Source organism: Mytilus galloprovincialis, chromosome 7 (genome assembly GCF_965363235.1).
Source record: "Mytilus galloprovincialis chromosome 7, xbMytGall1.hap1.1, whole genome shotgun sequence".
Lineage (NCBI taxonomy): Eukaryota > Metazoa > Mollusca > Bivalvia > Mytilida > Mytilidae > Mytilus > Mytilus galloprovincialis.
The window spans coordinates 88030297-88051390 of NC_134844.1; the positions used below are offsets into that span (position 1 = coordinate 88030297).

General features: G+C 30.6%; 1 protein-coding gene across 1 annotated transcript in view; it reads left to right on the forward strand.

The window, feature by feature from the left end:
• Positions 1-6081: 6081 nt before the first annotated feature.
• Positions 6082-21094, forward strand: part of LOC143082038 (uncharacterized) — a 33600-nt gene continuing 18587 nt past the window's right edge. The window contains exons 1-12 of the mRNA XM_076257617.1: positions 6082-6193; positions 7352-7582; positions 8924-8998; positions 10160-10261; positions 10943-11050; positions 12939-13093; positions 13579-13624; positions 15582-15812; positions 16681-16755; positions 17697-17801; positions 18175-18333; positions 19125-19208. Coding sequence (XP_076113732.1) covers positions 6122-6193; positions 7352-7582; positions 8924-8998; positions 10160-10261; positions 10943-11050; positions 12939-13093; positions 13579-13624; positions 15582-15812; positions 16681-16755; positions 17697-17801; positions 18175-18333; positions 19125-19208 — 1443 coding nt within the window. The 5' untranslated portion in view covers positions 6082-6121. The remainder of the gene's footprint in view (positions 6194-7351; positions 7583-8923; positions 8999-10159; positions 10262-10942; positions 11051-12938; positions 13094-13578; positions 13625-15581; positions 15813-16680; positions 16756-17696; positions 17802-18174; positions 18334-19124; positions 19209-21094) is intronic.

Sequence of the window (21094 nt, forward strand, 5' to 3'; positions counted from 1 at the left end):
TTTAGGATATATATATTGGTTTATTAAACGATAGCTCATAAAAATGATTTTGTTGATTACAAGATTTAAAAATGTTTTATTTCAAAATCCATTGAAGCATTATAGGTACACATAATAGATTCATTTAACTTCGGTCTATTTAAATATTCAAAACTTGATTTGATGTGATTATATATTTATATATATATATGTTACCTGGTGTAAAGATAATATGCCTTCAACCTAGGACATATCTATCAGAGCATTTAAACTGATACATCTTATATTTTATAGTTATAGTTTATTCAGAGTCAACGCACATGTTCATTTACGTTACATCGCCGTTTGTACGTGAGAATTTTGTTTCGTATAATTTTATTAAAATATTTGAAGTTAGGCGCCTTTAGAACGGTTTGTTCTGTATGCGCATTAACGCACATCGATGCATTACGTATACATGATATACATGATATATACTTATCAAACCGCGGTCAAAACTGCATGCATTAGTATTTGCATTCTGTATTATTTTTTTCTATTCAATTTGAAGTTAAATTATAGTTGACTATATTAAATGGGAAGATCTGCTTTTTGTATATGTCAAGGCCAGAAATCACCTTTAAATTTAAGCCATAAAAAAACAAAGACCAATAATATATTTAAGATTCATTGTTCAATTTTAAAAGAAATGAAATACAAATAGAATGTCAAATTATTAGAAATTCTTATAAATTAAGGAATGTATCTCCCTCACGCAAAGCTCTGATTCCTTTTTACGGATTTGGCTAAACTTTTTGATTATAGCTCTACATCTTTTATATCAGCTTTGGATTTCAAATATTTTGACCACGGGCATCACTGAAGAGACATGTATTGTCGAAATGCGCATTTGGTACAGAAAATTTGGAACCGTTAATTTTATTTAAGGAATGACTGTAATATTTTTTATGTCTATGAAGAAATAACATAAAAAATTTGGTGCACACTGAATAACGCGCGTAGCGGGTTAATTAACAGTGTGCACCATATTGTTTATGTCATTTCTTATAATTTAATTCTGAATTCCATTCTAAATCGTAGAAAACCATGACAAAACGTTAATGACGTCACGGTCACATGACTAAATTATGTCTATTGGCTTATAACAAAATAACGTCAGCCAATCAGAAGATGCGTTACATCCAAAATTAAATTATTATTACCTGTCAGAATATTACTGTATGTCCGTCCCTATAGTGGTTTCTTTGTCGGAAATTCGTCTCTTACTATTAACGAAATCAAACGGAGTATACAAATGTACAATTAGTTTCCAAACTACTATGATGATGTTGTTAACGTCAATAAAAGTGCCAATTCAGATCTCAAGAGATCTTTCGGGAAAACTTAGATATTGTCCGAATAAATCTAAATTTTGTGTATATGTATATATAGTTACTATGATAAGTTCTTAGAACATCGACAAAGTTTATGCATCGTATACTCTTAAATTACTATGCACGTCAAACAGAAAGTTCTGATCAGTCCATCTCTGATTCTTCTAGTGATTTTTTAACTGCAAAATCATAACGTCATTTTGTAAATAATTACAAATAGGTCTCATCATTTTATGTTAACATCTTGTTAGACATTGCAACACAATTAATGCTTAGGTAACTAATTATAATAACTACTATCTCATAAAATAAAAAAGCTATACTACATATAGTCTTGTATTTAACTGCATTAATTTAAACGTATTCATATGATGAGACAACTATTTTTCATAACATGTTATAACTTGTATTGTATCGTCTTCGCACGATCAATATTCTGTTGTTCCTGCGGACAAAGCCTTAAGTAAAATTGTATTTGTATGTAACGTGTACTACTTCGAGTTTTATAATGAACACATCATAATTCAGGTAATCCTACATATAGAAACATATCATCTGAAAACCATGATATTTTTGTTGTCCTTTGTAGTTTCAATAAAAATTGCATTGAACAGCAAATATTAGGACTGAACTTGCCGGCTCATCTATACGTTCTACAAAGACATTGTTCATAAATCTAATCTATTTTGTTCTGATTGCGCTCCATTAATTTTTGCTCCAGAACTAGCATTGATGAGAACAACAGTCATTGTTAAGACATATAATTCAAATTTGACAAAAGTGGTCATTTGAGTTTAAGAACTTATGACGAACGAGATCATTTAAATTTTAAATTATAAATGTCACCAATCTTAGCAGCAATAAACCAACTTCGAATAAATAAGGGATAAACAGTTCCAAAACTCATTCAGCATTTAAGAGCTTTTAGCTGCTACCCAAACTTTATCAGACGTCACCAGTACTCCGCTGGTATTAACGTTGCAAATGATACATGCTTGTCTTTAAGTATATATTATAAATACTGACGCTGTTTGTCTTCTTAATACCAAAGACATTGTCCATAAATATTTTTTTTCTTCTTATTGGGCTCCATTAATATGAAGTCCAGAAGAACCAGCATTTAAAGACACAACAGACATGGCTTCTCAACCTCATTCCTAGGACATTCAACTTGGTTTTGACAAATGCGCTCATTTGAGTTCAAGAGTTTATGACAAACGGGACTATCTTAGATTTAAAATTATAAATATACTAACTTAACATGAATATAGAATATATGTTTTCCCAACTCATTCGGCTTTTAAGAGCTTTCAGCTGCTGTGTTCTGTATTAACTTTACAATTGATACATGGTTGTCTTAAAGTAGATATTTTAAATACTGATGTTGTTTATCATCTTAATAACGTGTATATTATTCTTCTATTTTTCTTCATGAATATAACTTTTACTGGTTAGTCTGCTGTTGGTCGTGTCCATTTGGCATGGATCTGTATTTACACATCCTGTTTTGTGTTGTTGTTCTGTGATATGTTTTGTATTTTCGTCTTTCATTTGTGCGACTTTAATACAAATGATATGTTAACCCTGCTATAAAACACATTATTGCACAGGTTTCTACATAAAACATCTGTAAAAGTCAGCATAAGGACATTTTAGTTCCATTCGGTTGAAGTGTTTCAGATTTTGATTTTGTCATTTGACGATGCATTTTAGTTAGAGTTCGGATTTTTAAAAGTTTTTTTTTATTGCACGAATCATGAATCAATTTTGGTGGGATTCGTGTTGCTTATTCTTTAATTTTCTATGTTGTGTCATGTGTACTATTGTTTGTCTGCTTGTCTTTTTCATTTTAAGCCATGGCGTTGTCAGTTTATTTTCGATTTATGAGTTTGACTGTCCCTTTGGTATCTTTCGTCCCTCTCTTTTTTTATTTATCCGTCACAAATGTAAACTTCACAAGCTACAGATCTTAATTGAAATTTAAATCACAGGAATTTTAACTTTCGAATATTGGTATGTAATTTTTGTGTAGGGATCCAAGAAAACTACTTTTATAAGAATATAAAGTTTATTTTTTATGCCTGAGTTTATTATTTATAAACTTAAGTAAAAAAAAAGACAACTTACAAACTTAAACCAAAGAGTCTTTGTTTAGTTTAGAATGCGTAATAACATTTGCAATTTGAATAACACAGTGTCTTTTCACCTTAATTTCTTATTGATTTTATAAATATTGATCAAACAAATCTAACTGACACATTTTTAGGATAAGACGAAGTATGAACTAACAAGGAAAAATCATGAATTAATTGTTACTCGGTTTTCTTTTTACTGTCACTTCATGTATCCTCTTATTTTATGTATCGTAATGATTTGACGTCAATACTTGGAAGAAAATCAACCAAACATATAGAATCTTCATGAAAAATGATGGAAAAATAAACTGACAGTATTTTTTAGGGTTTTTTGCTTATATATGTATATGATATCATGGCATACGTAGAGTCTTTTACAAAATTGTTATATACTCTTATGTATTTTTACAAATATAGTTGGATGTTAAAAGTAAATGTTGGCCAGAATACAACCTACTCTGTGAATTGGGTAATCAAAAATTATGATGTTGTGGTTACGAATATCAGTTTGATTAAATGAACTACGTATAGTTGTTAATTTCTGTGTCATTTGGTTTCGTGTGTAGAGTTGTTTCATTAGCAATTATACCACATCTTCCTTTCTTTATAAATAGATGTTCAGGATTATTTCAAACGAATTGATTTCACATATCGGCGTTCAGTTGCCTAAATTACTTTTTTGAGAGTATAAATTGTTTAGTATTTCAGAGCAGTATAATACTTTTACTTTAAATATTCACCCCTTATTCTTAACAATTTTATATTTACATTTTATCATATATCAAATGTATTCGTTTAATGTATGGTCTTTTGTGTTACAGATAAGGGTGAATGTTTGGTACCATGGAAATGTTTATACCAGCTGCAATTGATTGCCCCTGTGCTTAGACAGGAGTCTGATGTTCAGTTGTTTGTAAATGTGGTTTATACGTGTTTCTCGTTCCATGTTTTTTATATAGGTTAGACCTTTGGTTTTCTCGTTTGAATGGTTTTACACTAGTAGTTGTTGGAGCCTTTCATAGCTTGCTGTCCGTTGTGAGTCTAGGTTCCGTGTTCAAGACCGTACATTGACCTATAATTGTTTACTTTTATAAACTGCGACTTGAATGGAGAGTTGTCTTATTATCACTCATATCAAATCTTCCTATATATATTTGTCCATTTAATGATTGCTTTTAATTATAAATATAAATTGAAGATGTGATATGATTGCCAATGAGACAACTGTCCACAAGAAACCAAAATGACACAGACATTAACAACTATAGGTCACCATACGGCCTTCAACAATGAGCAAAGCCCATACCGCATATTCAGCTATTAAAGGCCCCGATATGACAATGTAAAACAATTCAAACGAGAAAACTAACGGTCTTATTTATATATAAAAACAAAAATGAACGAAAACCAAATATGTAACACATAACAAACGACAACCACTGAATCGCAGGCTACTGACTTGGGACAGGCATATATATATAAATACGTGGCAGGGTTTAACATGTTAGTGGGATCCCAACCCTCCCCTAACCTTGGATAGTGGTATTACAGTACAACATAAGAACGAACTATAAATATCAGTTAAAAAGGCTTAATTCATCAGATGGACAAAAATACTTGTAGACGTAGTCGGATACTTGTACATTCCAACAACAAAAAGACACTAGGAACATATCTGAAAGTACTCGCTGTTATCTGTTCAAAGCCACTAACAACTAATACAAACAATCATGCATCTCAGACTAAACATGTACATTACGATTGTGTGCTTGCTTAGAGCCAGTTTTTTATTTTTATTTTCAACATATTCATAATTTATCTTAATATGTTTATGCAGTGACTGGACAGATACTTATTTCAATTTTTATAGATAGCTCAACAAGTAAGTGTTATTTCATATTATACATACGTGCAATTAAACCCGCACAAACAAGAATATGATATACCACAGTATTGTTATTGTTACAAATATAATGCTATTTAATTTACATTTTTTTTCAGGTACTTAAATCAGATTATGCGTATTGTATGAATTTTGACGCATAAACACCTTTATGATGTCAGGATTTCATTTAAGTAGACTGTCCGTAAGTTATACGACAACAAAATCCTTAAATTATATATTATATATAGTCATGAGACAAATTGAAATATTTGTTTTTGATGCAAAAAGCTGTAGTTTTATTTTGTGTGTCCATTGTTAGTGACTTTCTCTTTTCTGTACACATTAGAGTTATCTACTTTTTTCAAACACAACTTATATAAACTAAATAAAACAGACGGAATATCTCGGTAATCCTCATCAATCATTACGTTGTATTTCTCACAATATGTGTTTTAATATGTTATCTTCTATGGGTCCTGTTATATTTTCTTTAAACATAAAACAACGTCTGCTTAACTGTTATCTACATATAAACAGAAAAGTGTTATATATTTGTACTGATTTTTTTATCTACTACTTGACCTACAAAAGTTCAAACCTCAATCAATTAATTTTAGTCTACAAATAAAACATGTATTAAAGAACAGTGTTATCTTTCACTAGGTAGCGAAAAAATGCAGGACTACATATATTGATTGTGAGTCCTTTTAGAAAATTAATTCAAAAATTAAAATACTACAAAATTCAAAATGGTTAAAGTGAAAAGAGGTCGTATCACTATTTCAGCTAATATTATTTTGACAGCTTTAGTGATTACAAGGGTAAGTTTCATAATATAATATTTGTTGTATGGCAGAGCAAAGTTTTAACAGTACCATTATTATCGTTGTATTAATCAAGTAAAGATCAAAATCTGAAAAGTAAATCCGCCTTTTCTATTTTGATCTCCGTTTCAAATGTTGAGTTACAAAACAAAGCTCTTCTAAAGTGTTATAATTTGGCATTACATTGTGTGTTATATCGATTTATGTGACCAGTACATTATTAACATCTGATATGATAACCTATTCGACACCTATTCTTATTTATCATGCATCAGCCAAATATTGTAAAAATAACAGGTTCACATAGAAATGTCTCATATTACCCTGTATCAATGGTTTAATGTCCTCGTCGTGGTCCGCGTTTAAGCTATGTAGGTTAGAAAAGTTGGGGACCATGTTTTTAATTTTAACTTATAAAGTTTCAAGTGTTTGATTTTATTTTAAGGATAAAAACAATATACATACCTTGTAAGATTGTATATTATTCATTTGTACTAGCAACGAAACAGGCGAAAAGCTCGGTAAGCCTCGCTCTTCGTCCTATTTCTAAAGCTCATACAAATATATTTTATTTTTTTCCGACAATGTATATTTCCTCCTTCATGTATAGTTATTCATGCTAACAAGCCACGTATACATTGACAAAACGTATATTTCGACAACATTATTACCCCGATAAATATTTGTCGACTGAGACGAAAGCATCTATGTGTTACTAATATAATACCACTTCCATTTGTAAAATACCAACATAGATTAACCTGGTATTTGTTGCAGTTCCTGTCTAAAGTTTTCTGTCTGCTCTCTAAAGAATATAATTTCAATATAAAATAACAAAACCTCCGCATTTTTTCTGTCTTATCCAGAAGAATAATACTTACTTACCGACCTAGAGAACGCATAAAACCATTTTTGAATATAACAGAAAAAATTAAAGTAAATCCAAAAGGATTGAAAAGAAGTGAGTGTTACCTTATTAACATGCACTACCTTTTTTATTTTAATTACAAGTTATTTTGAATTGATGGTTACGACGCTGTTATCTTGCAAAACTTGGTGTTACATCACCCTGGAAGTCCAATTGCATAATTGACAGTTCACCTTTTAAAAAGTCCTAAAATGTGATTGCGCGTAATCATTAAAAATTTTTTACAGGGTTTTAGTTTTGGATTGATAATGATATCACTTTATATAAAATATGGAGATGATATTTTGGATGATGATGTCATTAAGATTGCAGACCTGGAAAATGCAGCTTCGATGCCACTTGGTACTGCTGTAAAGTCAATAGTGTTCTCTTTTATCGGAGTGTTTGTGCTCGAGCTTATCACAGGAGTTTGTGGAATGTTGGGAGTTCTAAGACACAGTAAGACAATGCTGTCAATTGTAAGTTCTGATTACTATAGAGATAAAATAGAGAAAATAAATTGAGAATGAAAAACGGAGAAAACGTATTAAAGATATTACAGCGCACTCAACGACCGTAAAATAGACCAAGTACACTAACTTAAGTTCAGGCCCTTAAGCAATAATGTATACTAGTTTAGCGAATTGACGCCATATAAAACTCACACACATATGGAAAAAAACAAACAACAGAACTAATAAAACTAACATGCTAGTTATCAAAATTCGGCCGGGTAAAACGTGTTTTGTGGGATATCAAACCTCCGTCTATACATTCAGCCAAGAGGAGAAAAAAACACGGCACAGTTGAAGAAGTCCGAGTCCTATGTTAGAGTGTAATATCGATACCCAAATCATAATACATCACTACGGTTGCATACGAAAAAAGGGTCGATAAAAATATTCCCTTGAATTTGACAGTTAACGGAAATTGATCTTATATTTCATTGCAGTAAAAATTTAATTGCAGTAAAAAAAAATCTGTTTTATAGACATATATCCTGAGTGTTTCAAAGCACCATTTTTTATTATTTGGGGTTTCTATAGAGTATTGTGAAACTTAAAGTTACATTGTTACTAAAGCTTATACAATGGGAGATAATGGATGAAAATTGATTAGATAACTTCCAGTAATGGTAATTTACTTACGTACAATAAAACATTATCGGATCTTTTTTCTATAGAACTAGACAGGATTAAACTATAATCATGGCAAATTATTGCTTTATTCGAAAGAAAAAAAAATTCTGCACATTTAAGTGCAAATTTAACAAACACTAGTAGGGGCAAATCAATGGTTGTAAAACACTTTAAATAGATAACAAAAGATACTTCGCTAATTGACAAAGATCAACATACATTTACAAAGGACAAATCAGTTACTGTACTAAACTAATCAAAAAGGAATGTCTACATCATGATATGCCATCTTTTTAAAAGCATTATACATAACTCTATGCCCAATTAAAAAAATCTAACTATGAAAAAGGAAGGGGGGGGCAAATGATACAACAATCTTATATCTTATTTTTCCTTGCATTGCTAAGAATCAGATAGCACAAGAAACTAAATAGTTAAATGTAGAGTTTTATTAACATACATGTGACTCTTTTCCTTTTAGCTATAGAAGCATGAGGACAACAAAATCAGATAAATTTAGTAATAATCAGATTTGTACATATTCGCGACGATTTATATTCGCGCTTTTTCTGTTCGTGAAAGTCGCGAAAATAAATCATTCGCAAAAATTAGTCGGTTTACAGTAGCTGGTGCCGTCAATGCTATAATTGTTGCTTCTTTTATTTTATGTTTTTTTTTCAGACTGTTATGATGAATTCTCTGATGATTGTTATATACGGCATTTACATAGTGATTATTTCAATTATTTATAACAAGGTGAGTTGTTCTTCAGTAACCAATCAACATTTTGTGCATCTGCAGATATTTAGTTGTGTTTCTGTTCATCTTTGATTTTTTCTGAAGCCTATATGAATTATGAAATATCGCTTTGTTCAAAAGGTTATAAACCAACACTTGCATGCTGACATGAGATATCCGTTTCTCTAAATTAACTTAAACACCTTTTTGACTTAATCGATACAATATGAAAACTTTTTTATTTCGTTTGCTGTTCTCACTCGACAAAAAGCTTCAAATTGTGACATTTAGCTGTTATTCTACAATATCAATACGCAGAGAACCTGATGATCGGTACATATCATATTGATGTGACTTCTGGTGAAACTGTCGTTCTAGAGATTATCACCAGACCAGTTGATAGCACATTTTTGCTGATATCAAATATCATTTTTATTATAATCATCAGCAGCTTAACGGATACTACAATTTTGAAATAATCAAACCGCTAAGGTTCTTCTACGCCAGATGAAGAGTGTTTGAGCCGTATTTAGCCTTTCTTTTACAATGTTTAAGGAATAATTGATTAAGATTTGCAACTATGTTTTTTAAGGCGAGACTATTGAGTTTGATGTCAAAAACGTTTGCGTTCCAAACAGTAGGCACAACAATTCTTTTAAACTCCAAATAAAATTCAAAACGAAAAGTCCAAAATCAAAAACAGAAACACATCAAGCGAAATGATAACAACCATCATATTCTTGGGAAAATTGTTGAATGGACCTGGTTTTATAGCTAGCTGAACCTCTGACTGGTATATGAACGTCGCCTCAAATTCCATTATATTGACAACAATGTGTATACAAATATGACGCATAACTGTATACACAAATGCATACTGTGTATTAATTATTATCATATGTATATATGTGTAACCCCTTGCGACAAAACAAATGGAATACACGCCTTATTTAACAGAAACATGATGGTTATTCCCATTCGAGATTGCCACCTTGTGACTCTCTCGATCAAATGTCTTTAAGCTGTTATACATAAGTTTGCTGTTCAAGCTTTTTGAACGTGTAGTGTTGAAAGATCACGAAGTAATACATCTTGAAAAGAAACAGGATATGTGTATCTTTGTTAATATTATCATCATTGTTCATGTTTATAGTATAGAGGCATGTCAATGTTTTCCAGACATACCATCTGTACAAGTTGAAAGAATACATCGATGCAGCTGCCGCAGGTCGAATTTCATACACATACAACACTTACACATTTCCAAACTTTAAGAGAAAGGTGAGTTTCTAACCTCTATTATAAAAATGTTCAAAACTATTATAACAAAACTATTCACAAAATAGTTTGCTACTCCTATGTGTAAACTTTAACCAGCTGGAATGTGTAAAAGTCTACTATATACTCTCATAAACAACTACAAGTGTGTACAACAATTTTATCCTACTAGCAAATTTAAATTTCTCAACGCCACAGTTTGAACTGGTTATTCAAATGTGGGATTTTTTAAAACTTGATAGAAAAACTACAAAATTCGTTCCAAATCACATATAAAATAAACCACAGTACGCACAGGCTTTTCTTTTCGACAAACAAATAAGGAAACGTTGACGCTATGATACTCAGAACAACTGTAGCGGCTTGCAAAATTTGAAGTTACGAGTTATAAAATGACAATCAGGTGGTTGGTCATGTTTGTTTTACCATTTTTTTTATCACATTGGGTCACTACACTTTATAAATTATATGCGTCCGAAGCATTTGAATAACCTTTTGCATGAACAGTCAAAGCTGAATATTTGAAAATCAATGATGTATAAGGACCGAAACAGCTGAAGAGCCAGACTCATCAGTGACGCTCAGATCAAAACAGTCCTATGCAATCAAACGTTTGATTATCATTCTATTTTTTGTTTTTTTTTATCTTATTGTTAAAACATCTTCTTTAAAATATATTTCTAGCTGGGATGCCAGAGTTATGAATATTATTGCAAAGATGTTTATGCAGACAGAGTTGGTACATATATGGAGGCTTACTTCGGTATGATAGTAACTTGCATTATCTGTCAGGTACGTTTGTTGGTAAAAAATATGAAAGTATATTGAAATGTAACACATTTGTCTGCAATCAGATATATTTGACCAAACTTCATTTACACTTGATATTATTTTTTTTAAATAAGTATGAGAGTATTGAGTATCAAAGATGCATATAAAGTTAAGTCGAAAAATGCCATCTAGACTGAAAATAGCGGGTGTAACGTTGCTGCTTTGGTTTACCTATTTTTATATAATTAAGATACAATTGGAGTATTAATCAGTAGAATCGCATTATTAGTTCGGAACCGTACAGTATTTTCTTTCTCTACACCAAAATATATTTGGTACAACCAGCCTACACACCAGTGAATGTGTGACAATGTTTAATTTTGAAAACAGTCTAGGACACATTTTTTTCTATTCTTAAAGCAGATTTTTTAATTCAAACTATTATTTACCTAACTTTACTTCTATTCTTACTTTTAACTTTGAACTATCAACCTTTATTTCTCACAGAATGCACAACACATTCGGGGTTCGAGCGTTTTCTTCAATTTTATCAGTTGTCGTGTCAGTACATATGCATACACATTATATGTCAATGAGCATATTTACATAATGTGTATTTTCTGTCAATTTTATTGTGTTTATCATTTGTCCATCTCTTTCATTGGAGTTGGCTCTGTTTGTCAATGGAGTATTACAATTGATATTCGACTTTTTATATAGTTTCTTTAACAAACATCACAATAATACAAAGCAGAAAAATGAAGAAAACAAATCATGTTTGGTACCAGGCTTGAACTCAAACAATTAATAAAAAAACGTCCTGATTGTTGTAAGCAATGTCTCTTCGATCGAAGCTATCGGCGTTATGATTGAAAAAAAATATATACTACTTAACTAAACCACAGTTAGGAACTTTTGGTCCTCAATGCTGTTCAATTTTGTACATGTTTTGCCTTTCGAACTTTTCTCATCTGAGCGTCACTGGTTAGTCTTGTGTGGACGGAGCGCGCGTCTGGGGTATTAAATTTTAAACCTGGCACTTTTTGTTAGCTATTATTCGTGTGTTTCCCTGTCTTATATGTTCTCCAATTTATTTGTATTGTAGTCATGTCATGTAATGTTGTCATTTTGGTTTTATATTTAACATTGCCATAAAAACGGGAGTTTTGCATGCTGCAAATCTCGTTTCAACCCACCATTTTTTTCTTAAAATGTGCTGTAAGGAAAATGGCCATTGTTATATTATAGTTCGTTTCTGTGTGTGTTTCACTTTAATGTTGTGTTTCTGTTGTTTCGTAGTTCTCCTGTTATATTTGATGCATTTCCCTCAGTTTTAGTTTGTAACCCGGATTTGGTTTTTTCTCAATCGATTGATGAATTTTGAACAGCGGTATACTACTGTTGGTTATTTTGAAATAAAATCTATGAAATTATCGTTATATAATTCACTTGAAGCCTTATCAAACCGTATGATAGTCAGCCGCTTTACCAAACGTCGGTTAGGCTACATGTAGATAATTCATAATTCATATTGGAATAAAAAAAAAGACATTCAACTAGCGACTTACGTTTTACGTTCATTATCGTTTACCAAGGAGAAAGAACTACTGAGGTATAATTATGATAAAGACAAATTTACATTCATTCTCGCGTCGAAGATCGATTTGTATGTTTTGGGATATATATAAAATCAGACGTTATCGTACTTTTTATACATTAATAGGGTATTATTGATATTGGGTTAGTAGGGGTGTTTCATTTTCATACGCGGTTAGTAGTGGTGTTTGGCACACAATTAAAAATAACAGTGTGTTGAAGAAAAATACATTATGTAACTTGACATCTTTTCTTGCGGTTATCTCTTTTTCGCATCTAATAGTTTCGTTTGTTTTTATTACGTCTTATATAGGTTGTGAGCATTATAGCAGTTGAGTATACATACAGAAAATTTGAATTCAAGGACAATAAATCAACTATTTCGAAAAATAAGTACTATCTATTGCTGTCGTTACAATACGGAATATTTCGCAATTTTGTTATCTTTATCAAGAAAAATTGGAAAAGGTACGATATTTATAATCAACCGCAAGACCTATATGCTTAACAAAAAGTTCAAAAACAATGGATTCATATTAACTTGAAAAAGATAAAAGAAAAATGAAAACCATACACAATAGTTGAAGTAACGCAGTCTGATCTGTTTTAATGACATCGCCGATCGCGACGAGTTTTCAGGTTTTTTTTGTATATTGCTTTTTCTCATTTCTTATTACTCTTGTTTTGCTGCGTAGCGAGAAGGTGTATTTAGACAATAGGAATAGACAAACAATTTGATGATTTTAAAATCATGAAAAGTTCAAGTAGAATTATTTTTACAGAAAGTTGACTATTTTCAAGGTTTTTCAAAGAATTTGATAAATAATAATATGTAAAGGAAAAGTAATGCTACATTTAAGGTTTGTCTCATGTCCATCAGAGTTAATTAAGCATTGTGAAATGACGTTTGTACAAACTGCACAGGACGATAATATCGTAATAACTTATTTCAGATCCAAAATTATCTTTATCTCAGCGGCAATTAAAATCGCTTCAATTGTAAGTATATAAATATCATTTTCATATTCAAAAGTAATTGGAGCAAACGTTTTTTTTTTTCATATAAAAGATGAATATTACTTTTGAACAATAGCAGCTCAAATGTTAGTTCAACATGCTCTGTATAACGTTTTTAACATGATGGCAATTTTTTTTTTTTTAGTGTTTCTGCAAGTTTCTATTATATACATGTAGGATATACAATGGCATGGATTTGTTGACATTGTATGATAAAATTGAGAAAGGATATGGAAAATGTATCAAAGCGACAACAACCCGACCATAGAGCAGACAACAGTCGAAGGCCACCAATGGGTCTTCAATGTAGCGAGAAACTCCCGCATGCGTAGGCGTCCTTCAGCTGGCTCCATAAAGAAATATGTTTACTAGACCTCATACTGTACTCAGAATTACACACAAAAAACTAGAATTAAAAATCATACAAGACTAACAAAAGCCAGAGGCTCCTGACTTGGAGCAGGCGCCAAAATGCGGCGGGGTTAAACATGTTTATGAGATCTCAATCCCCCCCCTATACATCTATGATGTCTGCTTTGTTCCCTTTAATGTGTCAATGTTTACAGAATTCTTGATTTGATTGTCTTGGTATATTGTTTTGTTCGTTTTACAACAAATGGCCACTAGCTTGATACCAAGCTGGTGAACTTTCCCTTCCTGAGGATAAACACATCCCAACAGGTATCACTACAGTTTTTTCCTGTCATTTGTATAGTAAAATTAATAATTCAACTGTTTATATAACTTTGATCTTTCGTTATATTAAGTATTATATACCCCAGGAATAGATTACATTAGCTGTGTTTAGGGGGACAAAACATTGCAATGTTTCATCCTCAATGCTCGTCAAATACGTTTTTATTTAGCCTTTTGATTTTTTTTATTCTTTTGGTGACTAAAAGTACGTTTTGGCATATTCTTAGGTTATTATATTATATGAGTTTATTTTTACATATCTTAGTAATGGGAACCGTTTTTTTTTTTTCATGATATTTTACACACCAGATAAACCTCCAAATATCATCATAAACTATACATATTGCTTCAAGGGAAAAATATCAATATAAACATAATGAGTTGCGATACGATTGTCAATAAAGCAACAATCCGCCAAAGTGTTATGGTGTTTAAATATAACATTTCATATTTAGTTTGTTAGCGCTATGGTAACCCTTAAGGTTAGTAGAGCATAACACAGAGTCCTAAGGTCATCATACATGTAGTTAAGAAGTTTATTATCAGACTACACTGAAGTTTCGTAATACTGTAAATTCAGAAATTATTGCGTGCATTTATTATTGTGATTTTGTCATTTAAGACTTAAATGCGATTTTGATTTAGACGTTTTTGCGAAAAATCCTGTAAAATTCATATAAAATATTTCAAAATGCGAGTTTAAATTATTGAGTTTACAACTCATTCGCATTTTTTTGCAATAATAAAAACGTCGCATTTATTTCTGAATTTACAGTATTAATCTTTTCGGCTAGTTCATTAAATCGGTATTAATGTTGTTGGCACTGTCATTTTTTGCACAACATTTGAAGAACAGAAACTGCCTAGAACGCTACATAAATTCCTACCTGCTACAGAATATATTTGATTTTATCAGATTTAATAGGAATAGATATATCCTTTTAAGTGTGTACTTCTGCAACAAAACTCAAAATATTATCATTATAAGGAATACACTTAACTTTAAGTTTAATAGCCACAAATGTATAAATACTTAATACTTAAATACGACATGACCTTAGTGGACCTACATATATTTTCAAATCCACCTGTATATGTTAATCATTATCTTCTAAGGTTATAACTTTTTGAGTTCAATAAACAATACCAAATGTCTCAACTTACTTTATACAATTATGTGAAAAAAAGACTTCATGTCGAATATTTGCGAAGAGTATTTGTAAATAGTTCTTTTTTGTTTTAGTTTTTTGCTGCTGGATTCATAGGTTTAGGCCTTACGTTGATTGGTGATGTCATGATCTATGATTTTTACTTAAGACACATATTTCGCAGAATAGAATTGTATCAATACAAATTCTATGACGTACTAGTTGGCATTGCAGCTTCTGCAGTCGTTATTGGATTATTCACAATGTTAAATGCGATTGTTGGCTTAATTGGATCGTGGAGGAAATCGTCTGTTTTTTTCATAACAGTATGTATTTATTTTTTGACGACTTGTTTTGCTGTAAAAGATAACATGAATAACTTGAATTACATTATATTCACATAACAGTTTGTTGTGCTATGCAATGATGACTGATTTTAAAAGACTACAAAACTATACTACTTTTTACTTTTAAATTTGCAATCTTTGTAAATTAAATATATAATAATACATTTGATGCATTATCACATTGCCTTTAAAAGTTTTTCAGTTAACAACTGTAATTGGTTTTGTCATATCAGAGGTTATGATTTTTTTTCGTTTTTTTTTTCGTTTTAATTGAGTGCCAATGAGACAACTCTCCATCCAAGTAACAATTTATGAAAGTAAACCATTATAGGTCAAGGTACGGCCTTAAACGTAATGTGAATTCTGATTCCGGTACTGTTGTTTAGAAAGAAAAGTTTCTGGCATTAAAAAGCAAAGTAAGTTCGTGTATTCGTGCCAGCAATATCATATAGTTTTCATAATACTTATCAAAGGTACCAGGATTTTGATTTAGTACGCCAGACGCGCGTTTTGTCTACATAAGACTCATCAGTGACGCTCATATCAAAATATTAATTAAGCCAAACAAGTACAAAGTAAAATAAATGCAACTTTATAATATAAAAATAAATAAAAATAACAGATGTATCTTTTAATATCTACGAAATACAATGTTATGGTTGTTCTTAGTCAAACTTAATTGACAAGTAAAAAGGATTGAACCTGTGTGTTTTTAATCCCTGTTTACTTCAGATGCATTAAATTGTGATATTATGCAAGCAAAATATCAATCCATAATTCATCTGCCTTTAACCTGGTTAACAAATTGGTTTTTTTTTATTATTTTCTTTTAACGAATTTGTTTCAGAGTACAGGGTCTTCGTTGGTATTGACTATGATACGAATAGTCGCATTTCTATTGTGGGTTGTATTTATGGCAAAGGTTGGTATAAACTAATGACATAAAATACAGATAATCGAAGCTAAGATAAACATATAAGGCAAAATAAAGTGCTTCGTTTATATGTTTGTTAGATTGGTATGGATAAAGCATACTGAACTTCAAGCTTTTCTCAATGTAAAGAAAGTCTAAAGACATCCTTATTCTAAATGCTTTCTTTTATCCAATTTAAATTTGTCTGGTAAACGTACACCGCTGTAAAAGAATACGTTGCTGCACTGAATTTGATATTTAAATTCTGTAAGATGAATGCTAATTTGGTAAACCAAAAAATTAGATTAGTATTTGATTTTTTCGTGGTATTCTTACCCTGTTATATTAATGTCGTTTACATGTTATTACGCAAATGTGTGTTCTTATTAATATGTAGTTTATTAATGTATCAGTATTTTTTTTAATCTTAAAGAGAGACGATATATTCAAAGGAAGAATTCAACCTCATGGGCGATTCTTCTTGTTACCTTTACTCTGTTATATTAATGTGGTTTATGGTTTTGTGTTCTGTTAAATAGTTTCTTTAACAATTATCACACGGTGATGACTGCTGTACAGAACAAACATGACTAAAAGACTAATACCAATACACAAAAACAAAACATAGAAAACCAAAGCGTAAAAATGATACTAACGAATCCCAAATTACACTTCGGGTGATCACAGGTGCTCCGGAATGTTAGGGAGACCAAGCTTCACTTTTTGTTTCGTTTGTGCTGCTAAGGTAGAAAAGAATATGATTACAACAGTCTCCTGTCGTCATCGATGGAAAATAGATACTAGGACGAATAGAACCTTTGAAGGGATGATTTCAACTTCCCCACTTGGAATTTGTGATTTAAATGCAAACTTTTATCAAAAGAATAATGAAAGGAAACGCAGTAATTATTCGACCATAACGGGTTTAACAAATCGGTTCCTTTTTTTAGATTAACAACGATATGAAATTTCAGTTGAAATTGCTTCAAGATGGTCACTATTTAAATGATGAATATAATAGTATTACAATATATTGGAATCACATGCTACTAACTGTAAGTATTTGATGTAATACTAGTTTACTAATGCAAATTTATTTCCAGTTATCAAAGGTACCATGACAGAGCTAATAAATATAGGAAGATGTGGTGTGAGTGCCAATGAGACAACTCTCCATCCAAATAACAATTTTAAGAAACGTAAACCATTAAACCTTTAACACGGAGCCTTGGCTCACACCAAAAAACAAGCTATAAAGGGCCTAAAATTACTAGTGTAAAACCATTTGCTTATAAACAAAGTTCCGTTAACACAAACATTAACGAAAAAAAAACAAATGATTTATGGTAATTCACAGTCGTCTGTATACTTAAAATTCATCAGAAAGATTCTGGGTTTTTTAGTTAAAATCTTGATATTTTTTTGTAGTTACAATGTTGTGGAGTTGACAATATAAACGACACTATTTCTTCAACACACGGTAGTGATTTCTGTTGTAAAAATGCCCATGAGAGTATAATAGATATTAGAAGTACGTCATCCACAAATGCATTGATTTATGTTGGATGTGGTGGTTACAACACATTAGTAAGTTTCATTGTTTTTTTAATTAATGTTTATTCAGTTGCCATACATTGAAGTTCTCACAATTTTAAATTTTCTCTCTCTTTCGGCTCATTTACTAAGACAACAGTGTTACAAAAACCAGTGCTTTCAGAAAGATATATTTCTAAATCTAGTGATTTTTAACCTCATAAATTGATTTAAGAAGTCAAACTAAGACATTTAAGACAAAAGCAAACCTGAGTTAACTTCAAAACAAGCTACACCAGAATCCTAATGCGTCATGCTACCTATCGATTATGTATTTTTGAATAACAAATTGGACATAAATATACAAAGGCACTAATAGATATTCCAATGTGACTACAATATGTTTCTAGTGTATTTTTCTCTGATAAAAAATCAAAACGATTTACCAGGATTAATACGTTTGGTGTCAGTAATGAAAAATCTTTTCTTACTTTTCCAAACAATTGTACAATTTGATATTTTGTTTTCGACTTGTGTTGTGTATTTCTAATTCAATCTATACATATTTATCCCCTTACTTAAAAAGACCTTTTTCATAAATCTAATGAGGTATGCATACATCCCAAGATTTCCAATCCTTTATTTTGAGCGGTTATAAAAATCAAAAGCACTTTTAACTTTCAATGTTGTATTTTATATATTACCTGAAAATTTTGTTACTTGTCATTATCAGTACAAGCTTCCAATATCTACGATACTCTGTTTTGCTTTATCATATGTGTATTTTATATTTTGTAAGCAATGTCTTAACTTGTAAAAAAAAGTACTGCATATTTACTTTTCAGACGTGCAGTGAATCGATCTTATTCAAAACTAGGATGTATATAGGGTGGTTCCTGACATTGCTGTTGCTACAAATATGTTTAGAGGTAGATTTAATAATTTCACATGAATATTGACCATTAGTCATTAAAATGTAACACACATAACAAATTTCATCTACATCATAATGTATGCAAAATTATGTTACTCGCGAGCATACCATCTAAGTACTTAACTAGTTACCAATTTGGCATTATCCTCTTGATATCTTTCCTATCGTTTTACCAAATCATTTCACAAATAATATATGTTAGGGATACTTCTTGCTTTTTTATCAAAGTTTGCATACGCCTGAAAACAAACATTTTATTGCGAGTCTAGACATTAAAAACCGGGCTAATTAGTTATCAAAGGTACCAGGTTTATATTTTGATACGCCAGACGCGTGATTCGTCTTAAAAGAACTCACCATCTAAACGATTCAAAAGAATAACGAAACAATGGAAGCGAATGAAATCAACATAGAAAAACGCACAATAGAAAGAAGTCTCGAAAAAATATTTACTTCATTTGCAAATAACTATTCAAATAAAACAGCATACAAAACGAAAATCAATCTGCAAAGTTATAATTGCTACAGAACTATTCTGCATTTAACAATGCTTAATGTTAGGATAAATATTTAAGAGAGACCCAACCGAAGTAATACTTTGTCATAATAAGCGAGTTAGTTTGATTTTGCGTGATTATCATTTTTATTCTCCTATTAATCAAAAACACAGACTAAAATGATATTTCTTAGACAATAGATTCTGCTTACCCTTCCGGAGCACCTGAGATCACTCCTAGTTTTTTGGTGGGGTTCGTGTTGTTTATTCTTTAGTTTTCTATGTTGTGTCGTGTATGCTGTTGTTTGTTTGTCTTTTTCATTTTTAGTTGTCAGTTTGTTTTAGATTTATGAGTTTGACTTTCCCTTTGGTATCTTTCGTCCCTCTTTTAAATTAAATCTGTCTAAATCACTGATATCGTTGATTAATTTCATACTAAAAATAATGACGAAAAACAACGTTGACCAACTAAGTCCAGGTATTCGGGTTGTTAGATTTATTGTATTTATCATGTTTATTATTATCATCATAATTATCCACATTACTATTTTCATTATTATCATTATCATTATTACTATTGTTCTTCTTCTCGTTAACATTATTATCATTTTTATTATTATTATTATTATTATTATTATTATTATTATTATTATTATTATTATTATTATTATTATTATTATTATTATCATCATTATTATTATTATTGTTAAGCAATATAATATTTCCCACAGAAAGTAACCAAAAGTAAACTGCAATAAAGTCCATTATTGCACTAGTGCAATAACTCTTCAAAATTCATGACGTCATCAACGACAAAACCTCAGATAAACCAATTTGTTCCTTCAAAAATTATATTGATATACAATAAAATTGTTATTGCATGAATATTTGGGAATATTGTCCCTCGTAGAACTTATACTGCACTCGCAAGCTCGTGCAGTATAAAATTCTACTCGGGACACTATTCCCCAATATTCAGGGAATAACCCTATATTATTATTATTATTATTACAATTATCATAATTATTATTATTTTTATTATTGCATAGCAATATAATAGTTCGACCAGAAAGTAATCAAAAGTAAGGGTGCAATAAATTTGATTATTGCACAAGTGCAATAAATCTTCAAAATTCATGTCGTCTTAAACGACAAAATCTTAGTTTAAACCAATTTTTACTTGCAAATATTACAATGCTATACAATAAACGAGTAATTGCATGAATATTGGGAAATATTTTCCCTCGTTGAACATATATTGCACTCGCAAGGTCATGCAATATAAAATTCTACTCGGGACAATATTCATGCAATAACCCTATATTATTATTATTATTAATATTATTACTATTATTAGTATTATTATTATTATTATTATTATTATT